Source organism: Saccostrea echinata, unplaced genomic scaffold, assembly GCF_033153115.1.
Source record: "Saccostrea echinata isolate AGI-Se365-2 ecotype Australia unplaced genomic scaffold, CSIRO_AGI_Sech_v1 ptg000033l, whole genome shotgun sequence".
Lineage (NCBI taxonomy): Eukaryota > Metazoa > Mollusca > Bivalvia > Ostreida > Ostreidae > Saccostrea > Saccostrea echinata.
In genome coordinates, this window is record NW_026889782.1 from 6,049,632 (window position 1) to 6,062,838 (window position 13,207).

Here is a 13,207-nt window from a genome sequence, read left to right on the forward strand (position 1 = left end):
AAGAAGCACTGTTTACATATTAAACTGATAAAGAAATAGAAAATCTTCTTTTTTTTCAAAAGAACACATTATTAACAAAAGTCAAACTCTTTGACCCTACAGGAAAATGTTATATTTTGTAGAATGAAATATGGAGATAACGAACAGTAACTGAGCTCAAAAGTTAACTGAAACAATACAAATCGGGAGCAGAACAAACAAGGACTTCTTCAAAACATCAGAGGTGGGATCAGGTGCCATGGAGGAGTAAGCATCCCACGTCGATCGGTCACACCCGCCATGTGCTACTTGTCATAATCGGAAAAACGGAAAAATCTCTAGGCAATTCAGTGTGTAAGTAATGACCTAATTATAAAACATCAGTCAGTATTCGACTTAATGAAAGACTGTTTTCCTGACAAGGTCATTGTATCACTGATTTAGTCAAGTCAGAATATTTGATTGTTTCCTTCACACACCTGCGTACAACATTCTTCGTTAAAATTATTCTGATTCTTCATACAAATACTCTGAAGTTTATACGTAAACGATGTTGGATGCTGACTTTAAACGAGGTTGTTAAAATTTTTGTAACATCAACTTATCTGTCAGTAGCCTGCCTCGATTTAAAAATAAATAAATTGATAGTACTGAGAGCATGTTCTTCAGTATCAAGTAAGTTGATGACGTAATCACCAGGTGAAAGTTGAATATTACTACATAAATAAAGAAAGTTAATGATGGAAAAGCTGAAGTCATACAGTTTATAGTTGTTAGTTGGCCCTCATGGTAAAGTCATACAGTGTAGTTGTTAGCTGGCCCTTATCGTCTATAATCAGTAAAACATTCAAATATGGACTATGGAAGACCCTGGGGTATCCTCGTTTAAAGTCAATATTCCGTAAATTCTATATTCGTTACATGCATAATGACCTTGTAAGCAATAAAAATAACACTGAGTCGTAATTAGGCTGACTGATGTGTTTTAGACCAATTGTTAGGCATTTGTGTTTGTCCCTCGCTTTCACTGAAAGTGGGGGATATTGATTTGGGTTTGTCCGTCTGTCTTTCCGTCTGTCCGTCCGTCCGTCCGTCTGTATATCTGTCTGTCTGTAACGATTTCGTTTCCGCGCAATATCTCGAGAACCCTTTGAGTTTTCGCAATGAAATTTTGCATAGCAACTCCCTTTGGCCTAAACAAGAACCCTATTGATTTTAAGGTCAAAACGTCAAAGGTCAAGGTCATAAATTCATGAATTCTGTCTGTTTTAACACTTTCGTTTCCACGCGATATCTCTAGAATCCTTTGAGCTTTTGCAATGAAATTTTACATAGCAACTCCCTGTGGCCTAAGGAAGACCTCTATTGATTTTGAGGTCAAAAGGTCAGAGTTCAAGGTCGTTAACTTATACATTCCGTCTGTGTGTAACACTTTTGTTTCCGGGCGATATCTCAAGAAGCATTTGAGCTTTTGCAATGAAATTTTATACCATAACTCCCTAGGCCCTCTTTCACCCCTTTCAATGTGTCCCGCCCCGCTTTTTAATTTTTATTTACATGTATTGTATTAAAAGTCGCATGGCACTATTTTTAGCACAGGGGCTTGTGGAGAGTTATTTCGTATAATACAGGTTGTCGGCGGACATTATATTCTTATTACATCTATTAGAACTGTTTAGTAAAGGCTAAATTAGACACCAGTTATTGATTAAAACTTTGACAATATCAAACGTCAATATAAACATTATATGTGAATCAATGTTTCCATTTAATTTGATCTATAATCAAGTGCCTCTGTGGTCTAGTGGTATACTGCTCGCTTAACAAGCGAGAGGCCCGGGTTCAATCCCCGGACGATTCTTTTTTTTTTGGGGGGGGGGGGGGAATTTACTAAATGATACTATTCAACATGTGAAATGAAAAAGTTATGATGTCTGGCGTGTACAAACTCATAAAATCATTATTACTTCTATACACATATTAAAGAATAAGTAATGCAATCTTCTTATCCATAATGGCATTTTATTTATTAATTTACTTCAATATACATGTATACATTTGATAATTCTACAAATACAGAGGGCAGTGTGACCCCCCACCCCCGAACTGCACATGCTCTTCTTTCTTTTTTTCCATAAGCGGGGGCACAAATTCTCTGAATTAGCTTGTTATAATAAATTTGACTACAAAATGTTCCATCTACCTTATCAATAAATAGGGCTCTCAGCGGGTTTGACCGGTCAGCAGGGGATGCATACCCCTTCTACGCACCTGATCCAGCTGTGAGCAAGGCATTAAACAAGGACCACTGAAAACACGAGATAGTGCCTAGGAAGATAATTAGCTTGGAGATAATAGGGAAACATGCTACAGGTGTAAGTTGACGAAGAGAGATCTTAAGTCATTGCTTGTGATACAATTTTGTTGTTAGTTGGCCCAAATCTTCTGTAATAAGTAAACCATCCAAATATGATACATATGTAGCGGACTCTTCGGTGCCTTTTATTTCGAGTCAAACTATATATCGAGTCGACACATAAATGTAAACAAAAACAAGTCAATGAAATTAATAAGAAGTGATATGAACAACCATCAAAAATTAAATGAGCAAGGATATGGGCAAGCTAGAAAAATTGATATGCGGACAACATCAAAACCGAACATCAAGCTTGGGTATGGGGAAACAGCAAGGGCAAAAATTAAAAGAATAATAAGTGATTATTTTAACGGAAGTAATATCAAAAATATTACATGACTTCCAATAGCAAGTTTGACAGAAGTTTTTCAATAACTTAAAACAAAACACTCAACAGGAACTTCGATTGTACAGTTTTAATATTTAAAACAGAATGTAAAGAATTCAGTGTATGAATCAAAAATATAAGCAAAACAAATCACATTTATCCTGATTTCTATTTAAAAGAGGAAAACGGAGTGAACATTCAAAAATATTTCAGAAAATGATATATATATTTAACGATATCTTCTTATTTTATTAGATATTATCATACTATTTTTAACATTATATCACACAACAATAATGACTCTTGATATTCAAATATAAGCATTTTGAGTAGTGCAGATCCAGTTTTGATAAAATTATTGCATACTGGACTGCGAAAATCCATGTCCAGATAATGAGTCAGTAGTCATTAATACTTCTGATGTTATATCTGCTATATAAAAATTATTTTTTTCAAATAAGTTTTTTCTTTCTATGATGTCGTCACCCTGACCCTCGTTGGGCATTGTAAAAAGTGTTTCAGGTTTTGAAAAACTAATTTTTCCATACATTGGCTCTCCACCCATTTATCATAACTGGTTAAGTACCGTAACTGACTTAGACCCCTGCCGGATTTTTTTCTTGGAATGCGTCTAATGAAAGAAGGTACATGTAGCTGGATCAGATATGGTCCTATTCCCTTTATGCATATTATTATAATCTTGCTATGCTATTTAGTTTATTTGATTGTTGGCTCCTGGATCTTTGTATGACTATGCCAGTGAGACATTGTACATGTAAACAACGGGAAGTAATCCTACAAGCTTGTAAGCTTTGCATAGCTTATACTCATTGAAATACATATACTTGATCTTTTTTAATCTAGAGCTTAAATACGCATTTGAAGTTAATAGCTTCCATGAAAGTATGTCTTACAGGTCACTGGGAGGAGTCCATTTACTTAATCTGTACAAATGGAAGATTAGAGAAAAATAGTTTCTGCCACCCTTTATTAGATAAGAATTCATCATTATTCAGTATTAATTTATTATTAATGAAGATAACGATACACAGTATATAAACATTATAATAAAGACTTAAAAATATCTAAACTGCAAATTAAACGTATTAACAAAACATTTAAAAGTAACACTACAACACAAACAAGTATACAGAAAAAATCTTATCTGCTGAATAAAAGACAAAAGACAAGATTCGTTTCGGCTACTGAAGAATTTTGCCTCTGTTCCTTGCATTTATATCTCCGTATGTTTCAGACTTCCTTACCATATTTGTTATTTCTTACAAATTGCAACGATGACTTAAAATTCTGGTTTGAATTGAAACTAACATTATTCTTGTCCCAAAAACCTTTGAATTAGTGATAGCTGTTTTCAAATTTAAGTTTAAATCTGTGCATATTTAAACTTTACTTCCATGACTCTTGATCATTTGCTCCCATCTTCTTGCTAAATTGATATTTCAATATACAAATGAAAAACAAGCATGCTAACTACATGTACATGTTCTAACCCTAGTGGAGCTTTATAGGTGAACAGTTCAAACACTCGTGACTAGCTACAATCTCTATTTGATCCTTCGTGAAGAATTTGTTATTTTCCAGCTCAGGAAAATAAATTAAATTATATTTCTTTTGTTATGCAGTACATGTAATGACAAAATCGGGGACACCAAGGCCATGATAAAGTATCAAAGGACCCTGTGATGTTTTGACTTATGTTTGTTAAAGAAATGCCTCTTTAAAAGGCGAATGTTGTGGCATAATATGGGGTCATGTTTTCCATGTGAATAAAAATAAGGGAAAATATTTTTAAACATTTCTCTGAAGAACAGCAAGGCAAATACGAATCGAGTAAGCTTTGTAGTCACTGGGTTTTTTTTTGGGGGGGGGGAGGGGGGGGGTATGGCGGAAAAACATTAGTGTTCTCACGACAAATCGTGTTATTCTTGATTAGTCTGATCCTAATGTTCTGAAAAACAATAGTAAAGTAATTGAAAATGCTCACAAAAATGTCTTGGAATTTTTTTAATACCAGCTACATGTACTGATCAACAAATATATTTTAATATAAAAATATACATAGCTATCTAGTCATTTTTTTTAAAAATTGTACAGTATTTAGCTTCTATTTACTTCAATAGTTAAATAACACACAGTGTTAAATGCTTGTACTATCTTTGGAATACATCACAGATCACTTGTAATGCCTTTTCATGCTAATAAACTTTGGTATCTAAAGCTAACTTACAGGAAATTTGATTTCTTTAAAAAGGTAGCTATTATTGTACTTTTATGGGGTACAAATGTCAACTTTTTACAGTACGGTTTATATGAGTTCAAAGAAACTTGAGTCGTATTGACCTACATAAAATGAGAACAGTTGCATGAAAATAAATTCAATTTCAAGCTTATTTTGAGAATATTTTAACTAAATAGTTATTTTAAAAGTCATCTTTCCTGGCAGAGGAGCGGATATCCTTAATTAATTGAATGTGTCTTATAGTAACCTGAAGTGGCAATGTTTTACTGTATAACCTTAGTTGGAGCAGCTTAGGCTTCATAAACAGCGAGGCAGTTTATTGGGAAAACATGAACTCTTCTAACTCAGGGTTTTACATGACAGACACATTTGGTGGAGGAGAAACGGAGGAATAAATTATGAAGATGTGGAACAAACACATTATCAAGGCATGTTTCATTGCAGACAAATTCTTAGTCACCATCTGAAATTACAAGAAAACATAAATGCAAGCGTCGAAGTTGCACCACAAACACTAATTCCTGCAAAATGCAAGCATGCATTTAAAGATATGTAAGAATACGTAGAAATGTACTACATTGATATTATTCGTTTCTTTATATTCCAGGAAATTATACAAAAACATAACATACTTTGTTGACTACTTTTGTAATGTGCTGCAAACTTGTTTTCACTTGAAATAACATCATGATTTCTAAGAAATCGAAAACAATTTTAAAATTATACGCTGTTATATTGGTACCATACACTTTCCACATCATTGCAAATGCATTTTTTTTTTAAATTAACACAAATTATTAGTAATACACTACTGGTGGTTTGAAAAAATGCAGACTCTTTTTTAGTAAATCACAAGCGATACTGAAGTAATTGTTGAGACCCTCGTGCGGAAATGTTTTAAGATCTACCGCATAAAACAATGCCTGACCACATCTAGACTATTTTCTATCGATCTCGTCCCCGTGTTCGAGATAGGACTTACTACTAGAATAGGTTACGTTTAGACTCCTCGAAAGAACCGATACTTGGGAGGTGGTTTCTGGAATTTTGGCATTCGTTCTCTCTGTCTCCTCATCAGACATAATATGTTCATCAGAGATTGATTCATTTCTGGTTTCATCCGCACTATGATCATCGGGGATGGAGATCAGGGTTTCATATCCAGGTAATCTATCTACTTCAACAAGTGTATAACCACAAGCACAATGTCTTGTTTCTTTGTTGACGCAATTTAACGGAAGACAGGCACATATTTCGTTAAAGAAAACCTGGCATTTAGAACCTTTGTTTTCATCATCGTCCTCAGACATAATGCCTAAACAAGTCAGTAAACAACTATCTTCATCACAAACATCGAAGTTGTTTGAACATACCTCACACAGTTTGCGTTCACATAATTCATGGCAGACAAAATGGCTGTATTTTTTATTTTTCAGATTTTGTAATCGTGCTTCTTTTGCGGTTTCTTCCTCACCTAGAAGACAGGGAAACACATATTGCATTTCATATTCTTGTTCTTCTGTTGTTATTCTCAAGTCTTCTTTAGTATTATTAAGTTTGTTCAGTTGATTGAAGGTTTCCAGATTATTTTCCGATCTTAAAGAATCCAATAATTTCATAATGTGTTTTTCTTTTCTGTGCAAATGGTCTTCAGTACTCTCTAAGCAGTATTTTTCTAAAATCCTTGGCGCAAATAAAGATGCAATCACCGGAAATAGAATGTTGAAGTCATTATGTCTTCTTTCATCTAGTAGATGAACATAAAGAAATGAGATGTAGATTATTATAATTAATAAGATTGTGAAAGTTGATTTTGCAAAGAGAACAAAAACAGCATTCCGCAGAGGGAAATAAACATTAATCACTGTCTCAAAATGGTCAACTCTTATATCCAATGTGCCTTTCAAATCTAAGACAAACAATAAAATTTGTCGGTATTTCTTAAAAAAAGAATAGATAAAATACAAGATATAGGTTATTCCTGCAAATAAAATTGCAAATATATGAACTTGTGTAGACAAAAGATGTGGCATACCTACAAATAGAGTATAAATTATTGTTTGTAACAAGTAAAGCAGACCGTAAGTAAAGCAATTTTTTACAAAATGAAAATAAAACCCATATACAAATAACCATGGAAAACTTGCTACACAAAAGAACATATTTTTGATTATAGCCAAACTTTTCTTTTTTATTGTACTATTAGAATCTAAATGGTGTGCCCCAGTTTTGTCAGTAGTATGTTGGAGACATTTCCGTATTCGTTCAAAAAGTAACAAAAATAACTTTTCGATATATTTCACTGCTTGTAAATACAGAAAATTTATCAAAGGGCTTAAAGTACACGAGACAAAAATAAATATATTGATTGGGAAAATTATAGTCATATTTATTAATACATAAATACATTTACGTATGCATGATTTAGTTTTAGACATATTATTTCCTATTTTTGTATAGTTTCTCACTGGAAATAGAAAAATTTTACTCCAGAAATAAAGAGAACCAAGCTTTTTGAATCGCCAAACTATTTGTGAAAAAACGCCAATACTGTTTTTTTCATAATTACACATAAAACTAGTTATAATTGTAACGGGGACCGTTACAGATGTTCCCCAAACGCTCCCCAACACCCTTTTGGTGTCTTATTTCCTGTAAGCTTCATTAAATAAGCCAATGAAGTATATTGATAGTTTTTTGCATTTCACGCGCGCGCACGTGCATGCATATGCAGGATGACCATGTCATCTCATCTATACTATTAATGCATCTTTATATTCTCAGTATTAAAACATTTCATCAAAAAATAAATAAGTTCCAGCTATATCAAGTATATTGGTCATCTTAGCATTGCACGCATGCGCACCTGCATGCATGTTCATAATGACCATGCCATTTTGTCTACACTTATAATATGTCGGTTTATTCTTAGTATCAAAGCTTTTCATAAAAAAATATAAAAGTTATGGCTACATTAAGTATATTGGTCATTTAACACATTGCACGCGCGCGCATGTGCATTCATGAGCATGATGTCCACATCATCTTGTCTACACTTTTAATATATCTGTATATTCTTAATATCAAAGTTTTTCATAAAAAAATATAAAAATTACGGCTATATTAAGTATATTGGTCATTTAACACATTGCACGCGCGCGCACGTGCATGCATGCATGCATGCATGTGCACGATGACCATGTCGTCTTGTCTACACTTTTAATATATATAAAAATTTTGAGTATCAAAGCATCTCATCAAAAAGTATAAAAGTTACGAGTATATCAAGTATATTTGTCATTTTACGCTTTGCGCGTGCGCACACGTGCATGCATGTGCATGTTGACCATGTCATCTTGTTTACACTTTTAATATATCCTTATATTCTGAGTATCAAAGCATTTCATCAAAAAATATAAAAGTTACAGCTATATCAAGTATATTGGTCATTTTACGCATTGCACGCGCACGCACGTGCATGCACGTGCGCTCAAAATGACCTTGATTCCGCAAATCTACATAACATGCCTATTAACCCTAAAAAGGTTTCACCTCAATCGGATGAGTAGTTGACGAGATCACTCGCGGACAAAAAAGTACCCAGGAAGAAGAAGAAGAAGAAAAATAATAATAATAATAAGAAACAGAGTAAAAACAATATGTTCCCCAACTTCGTTTGGGGAACATAATAAGAAGTTGGAATAAATCGAAATAGTTTTCCATTTAAAGATTTGTGACTATTTTTTGATGTTGTGTACATGTTTGTAATATCAAATAATATTATGTGATCTTTGGTCTTAAAATATGCAAATACATTAAAATTCAAAATAAGTAAAATAAACAAAAACATGGATGAAAGTACAATTACTCTCATAATGTCTTCTTCCGATTTCCCTGTAGTTAAGTCAAAAACCCTCGGATATTTTCTTTTATCTGTAGGAAGGCAACTTTCACAAAGAGCCAATGCTATTAATTTCATACAAAAGAAAAAGAAACCTAATAATAGAATTAAAAATGTGAAACGAAAGACACTTATGAATAAATGAGTAGTCTTATGAAATAAAACGTAAAGTAAGAAGCGTTGAAATGTAAAAGGGAAATCAGCTTTTGTATAAAATGACACATGCCTATGTTCTTTTTCATCGCGAACAGCAATGGATACAAATGCAGGATAAAATGAAATGAATATAACTACAATTGCAATGATAATATAAACGATTGGAGATTTTGTAACTATTTCACGTTTTGACACATTAAAGTTATCTGAAAAACATTCAAAATCATAGCCGATAGATACATGCGAAATATTAAACAAAAATAATTTTGACTCTTGGTCTTCAAAATATCTATGACATATCATTCCATTCCCTGTACCATTAACAATTTTTGTTAAATATTCGTAAATGAAATTAGTGTGAGATGATCTTTTGCAGTCCTTCTCGTTTTCTATATCTATTCTCAGATGAAAATCGTCCGTCCCTTTTCGAAGTAGCCCAAATGTGTATAAGTCAATATCTAGTGGGTATCTCAGAATATGTTCAGAATCTTTTGTGACCCATATCCATTCAGCCATCCTATTCCTGTCAAAATCATCGTCGGCAATTTCGTATATTCCAAATATTTGAAGGTAAATATAAATAAGTTGGTTATTGTTGTCCTGAATCTTCTCCAAAAACATTTTCTGATGCTTTCCGAGTGAATTATCTTTGACTTGGCACTGTTCAGTTGATGATATTGGCATATGATGCACTGTTAGCAAGAGGATAGTGAAGATGGAAATATTTTCCATATTTCTAAAAAAAAATATTAATAAACACATAAATAAAGAGTATGAATCTGTAAAAGAAAAATAGTTTAATTTGAATTTAAATTGTTTAAAACTAAGACCCAAAGAAAAAGTATACTGTAAATTCCTAAATATATGTGAGGAATCAAATATCGCTTTAGCTCCACTAGCGAAATAAAATAACTTTTTAAAATGTCTTTTTTAGGGTGCTGAACTCCATATGAAATCTAATGATGAAACCGCCCACTCGCGATTTCATATTCTCTCGACTTGACGTCTAAGAGGCATTTAGCGATATATTTACATCCACTGAATATTATACTCCTTTATTTCTTAAGAAAACCATTGCCGTTCATCAATCTCAAAAATCCACTAAGCATATCACCTCTACGGATTCCTGGAGCAGTATCTTTTCCATCAATGAAACGTACAATGTCGTGCATATAAAAATACACTATTTCATTTACTAAATCATATTTTAATTGAATATTTGCACAGATATAAATATAAACAATAAAAATGTCTTTCTTTGTTAGTACGGGATTTAAAGTTGTAGTTATTGCAGAAAAAAAACATAACCCGCTAACGTGGGTTATGCATTTTTTCTGCAACAGCTGCAACATTAATTCCCGTACTAACAACCAAAGAAAGCATTTTATTGTGTAAAGCACTCGCATAAAATAAGGAATCTACAATATTCCTTGCATCATTTGTTTTAATCCTTAGAATTCATTTACTTTAATGTTAACATTAATTCGATCAACCACCAGTGTATCACAGATGCAATAATTGTCCAATGATTGACTAATATGATATACGTCACTCATCGTGTATTTACTAGCTTTCAAATGCTATTGTAATAGGATTTTAAAGGGATGAATATTTATATTTGCTATGTTTATCTACTAAGCCAAATCTGAAATTGATTTGAATGCCATTTTCGTGTTTACTCATGCGTAGAAAAATGCACGGAAAAAGTGACGTCACACTAACATATAGAGACGTTAATAAAAATGTAACGATAAAGGGCAGCGAATTATTCAAACATTGAGTATATTTTTGGTGCTTTTGACACGAACAATGTAAATATAGGGAATATTTTTAAATTTAGTATGAATTATTGGTGTTTAAATCACACAGACTTGCACGTAGGCATATTTTTCATGAAGCGCTATGCGCATGAAATATGCCTACGTGACAAGTCTGTGTATTTACACACCGATAACTAACACAAAACTTTAAGACATTCAACAACAAAAAATGTCTCAACAACGGTCACTGTCAATATTTATTATTTCCTTTAATATTGCATGACAAGCTCGATGCCCAATGAAGCATAAGGGAACTCTTAAAACATCAAAGAATGATCATGCAGGTATCATGGATGAGTTAGAAGCCCATGTCGACCGGTTCCACCTGCCTGGCGCTTCATATCATGATCTGGTAAACGGAAAAATTCGTTGACGATTCATTGTATTTGTTTGTTTAACGTTCCTTTCGAGAAATTTTCACTCATAATAAGACGCCACTACTTGCCTATGAAGGCCTGTAAATGTTAGACCCATGAGGGTAGTCCCAAAAAGTCATAGGTAGGGAAAACAATTTATTCTTGCTTTGCTGAATTAAATTTCATGTAAAAAAAAAATTGGTACCGTATATTATTTACATTGACACAGAAAAGGAAATGATCAAGAATTTCAAGTTTCCTGACAATACCACATTCAAAAAGAAAATAAAGAAAGCATATTAGTGTAGGCCGACACACGAAAGCAAACGTTATTTACGCCTCTTATAACGTCATGAGCTTTTTTTAGTACTGTCCTCTGAGCTAAAGCATCTTTTTTTTTTTCAAAATGGCAAACTCTTAAAGATCTCAGACTTAGCGTTCAAGAAAAGAAGTTTTAAATTGGGTTTTAAAGGATACATGAACAGTGCAATGACTTTTAAAATATGTTGAAAGACAAAAGAGATAGAAAAAGAACTAAATTTCTTGTATTTCAAAATGATTTTGACCTTGACCTAAATTTTAAGATCAAACAATCTAATGCAGTAGGCTACATGTCTTTACAACTAGTCGATTAGAAAATTTTTAATTAATCTTAAACATTAAAAACTTTCAGGGACAATAACTACTTAAAAAGATTGACGAATCTTTTTGTACTGAAAAGACCGAAGAGTCAACTAAATAAGTCGAAGACGTAAGTGAAGGTTTTTGATCTCTACGGTCTACGGTTTCTGAGGAGTAGCGATAACAAGCTTTTCTTGAGAAAGGGGCATTAACTTTATAAAGGGTCATTGGTCGAAGGCGTTGGGTCAATTCTAAGAATCATTTTAGTAGTCGACATGAAAGACGGAAGAACTATAAATAAATAATAATAATGATAAACAGAACAATTTCAACAGGTCTTTCCACAGAAATACCAAATGAGAAGATAGTTATTTCCATTGTATTTACCGGTCACGGTAGCCTAGTGATAGGGCGCTCGCATCGTGATCGGAAGGCCCGGGTTCGATTCTCGTTTGCCGCGCCGCGTCAAACCTAAGACGTAAACATAGGTAGTGACTGGTTCTTCGCCAATCCCCCAGCACTAGAAGCGAAAGTCACGGGTATTTCGGATGAGACCCAAAAAGGTTCGTTGTCATGGTAGGCGTTGGCACGATAAAGAACCCTCACTGCTCAATGGACCGAGTGCCAGATATAGGTCTAAATTTGAAGCCATATACCGGCAATTGGTGACCTCTCTATATGAATGAAAAATTCTCGAATGGGACATTAAACATACAATGAATCAATCAATCCATTCTATTAAGAAATAAATAAGATATCAGTTTTTAGAGATTCACTGGGATATGAAATAAAGTTGGTTACATGATCAAATCCTATAACGTCTACAGTGCGTTATAGTTTATTTGATCACGCACAAACTTGAAACTCCTAAAAATAGTTTATTTCTTATATCTTTATTTTAATTTCATTCGTGTTAAGAAGAAAGTATGCAGCACTTAGACTTTTTTTTTAAATGCATCATAACATACAAGTAAGACGTCGTGTGACGTCACAATCTAGACCTTCCAAAAGTCTCTTGCAGTTTGCTTTCCATAAGCAGGAAAGTCTGATCACATGACCGTCTTCATGCCATTAAAAATTGAATGTCATTTTAATTCGTATATTCATATAAGAAAATACATTATAAATCAATGACAAAATAAATATCTTGGTGATCAATATTCAAATATATATATGTATTTTTCTAACAGCGACGAGAAAGGGAAATATTCTTTGGGCTTGCACAACAGATGTACAAATTGCAGCAATTGTTCAAGATGGGTTCTGCTTTGCTGAAAATGAATAAGGAGAAAGATGAAAGGGAAACATAAATTTGCGAATATGAGAAAAACAAATAATTCCGAACATGGCCAGAAAACGATGCAATCTAT

General features: G+C 33.2%; 1 protein-coding gene across 1 annotated transcript in view; it reads right to left on the reverse strand.

The window, feature by feature from the left end:
- LOC133198058 (histidine-rich glycoprotein-like) overlaps nt 1-6,293 on the reverse strand; it is a 73,971-nt gene extending 67,678 nt beyond the window's left edge. Inside the window, exon 1 of the mRNA XM_061334212.1 lies at nt 5,966-6,293. Within this exon, the coding sequence (XP_061190196.1) occupies nt 5,966-6,293 (328 nt within the window). The remainder of the gene's footprint in view (nt 1-5,965) is intronic.
- Between the last annotated feature and the right edge of the window lie 6,914 nt (nt 6,294-13,207).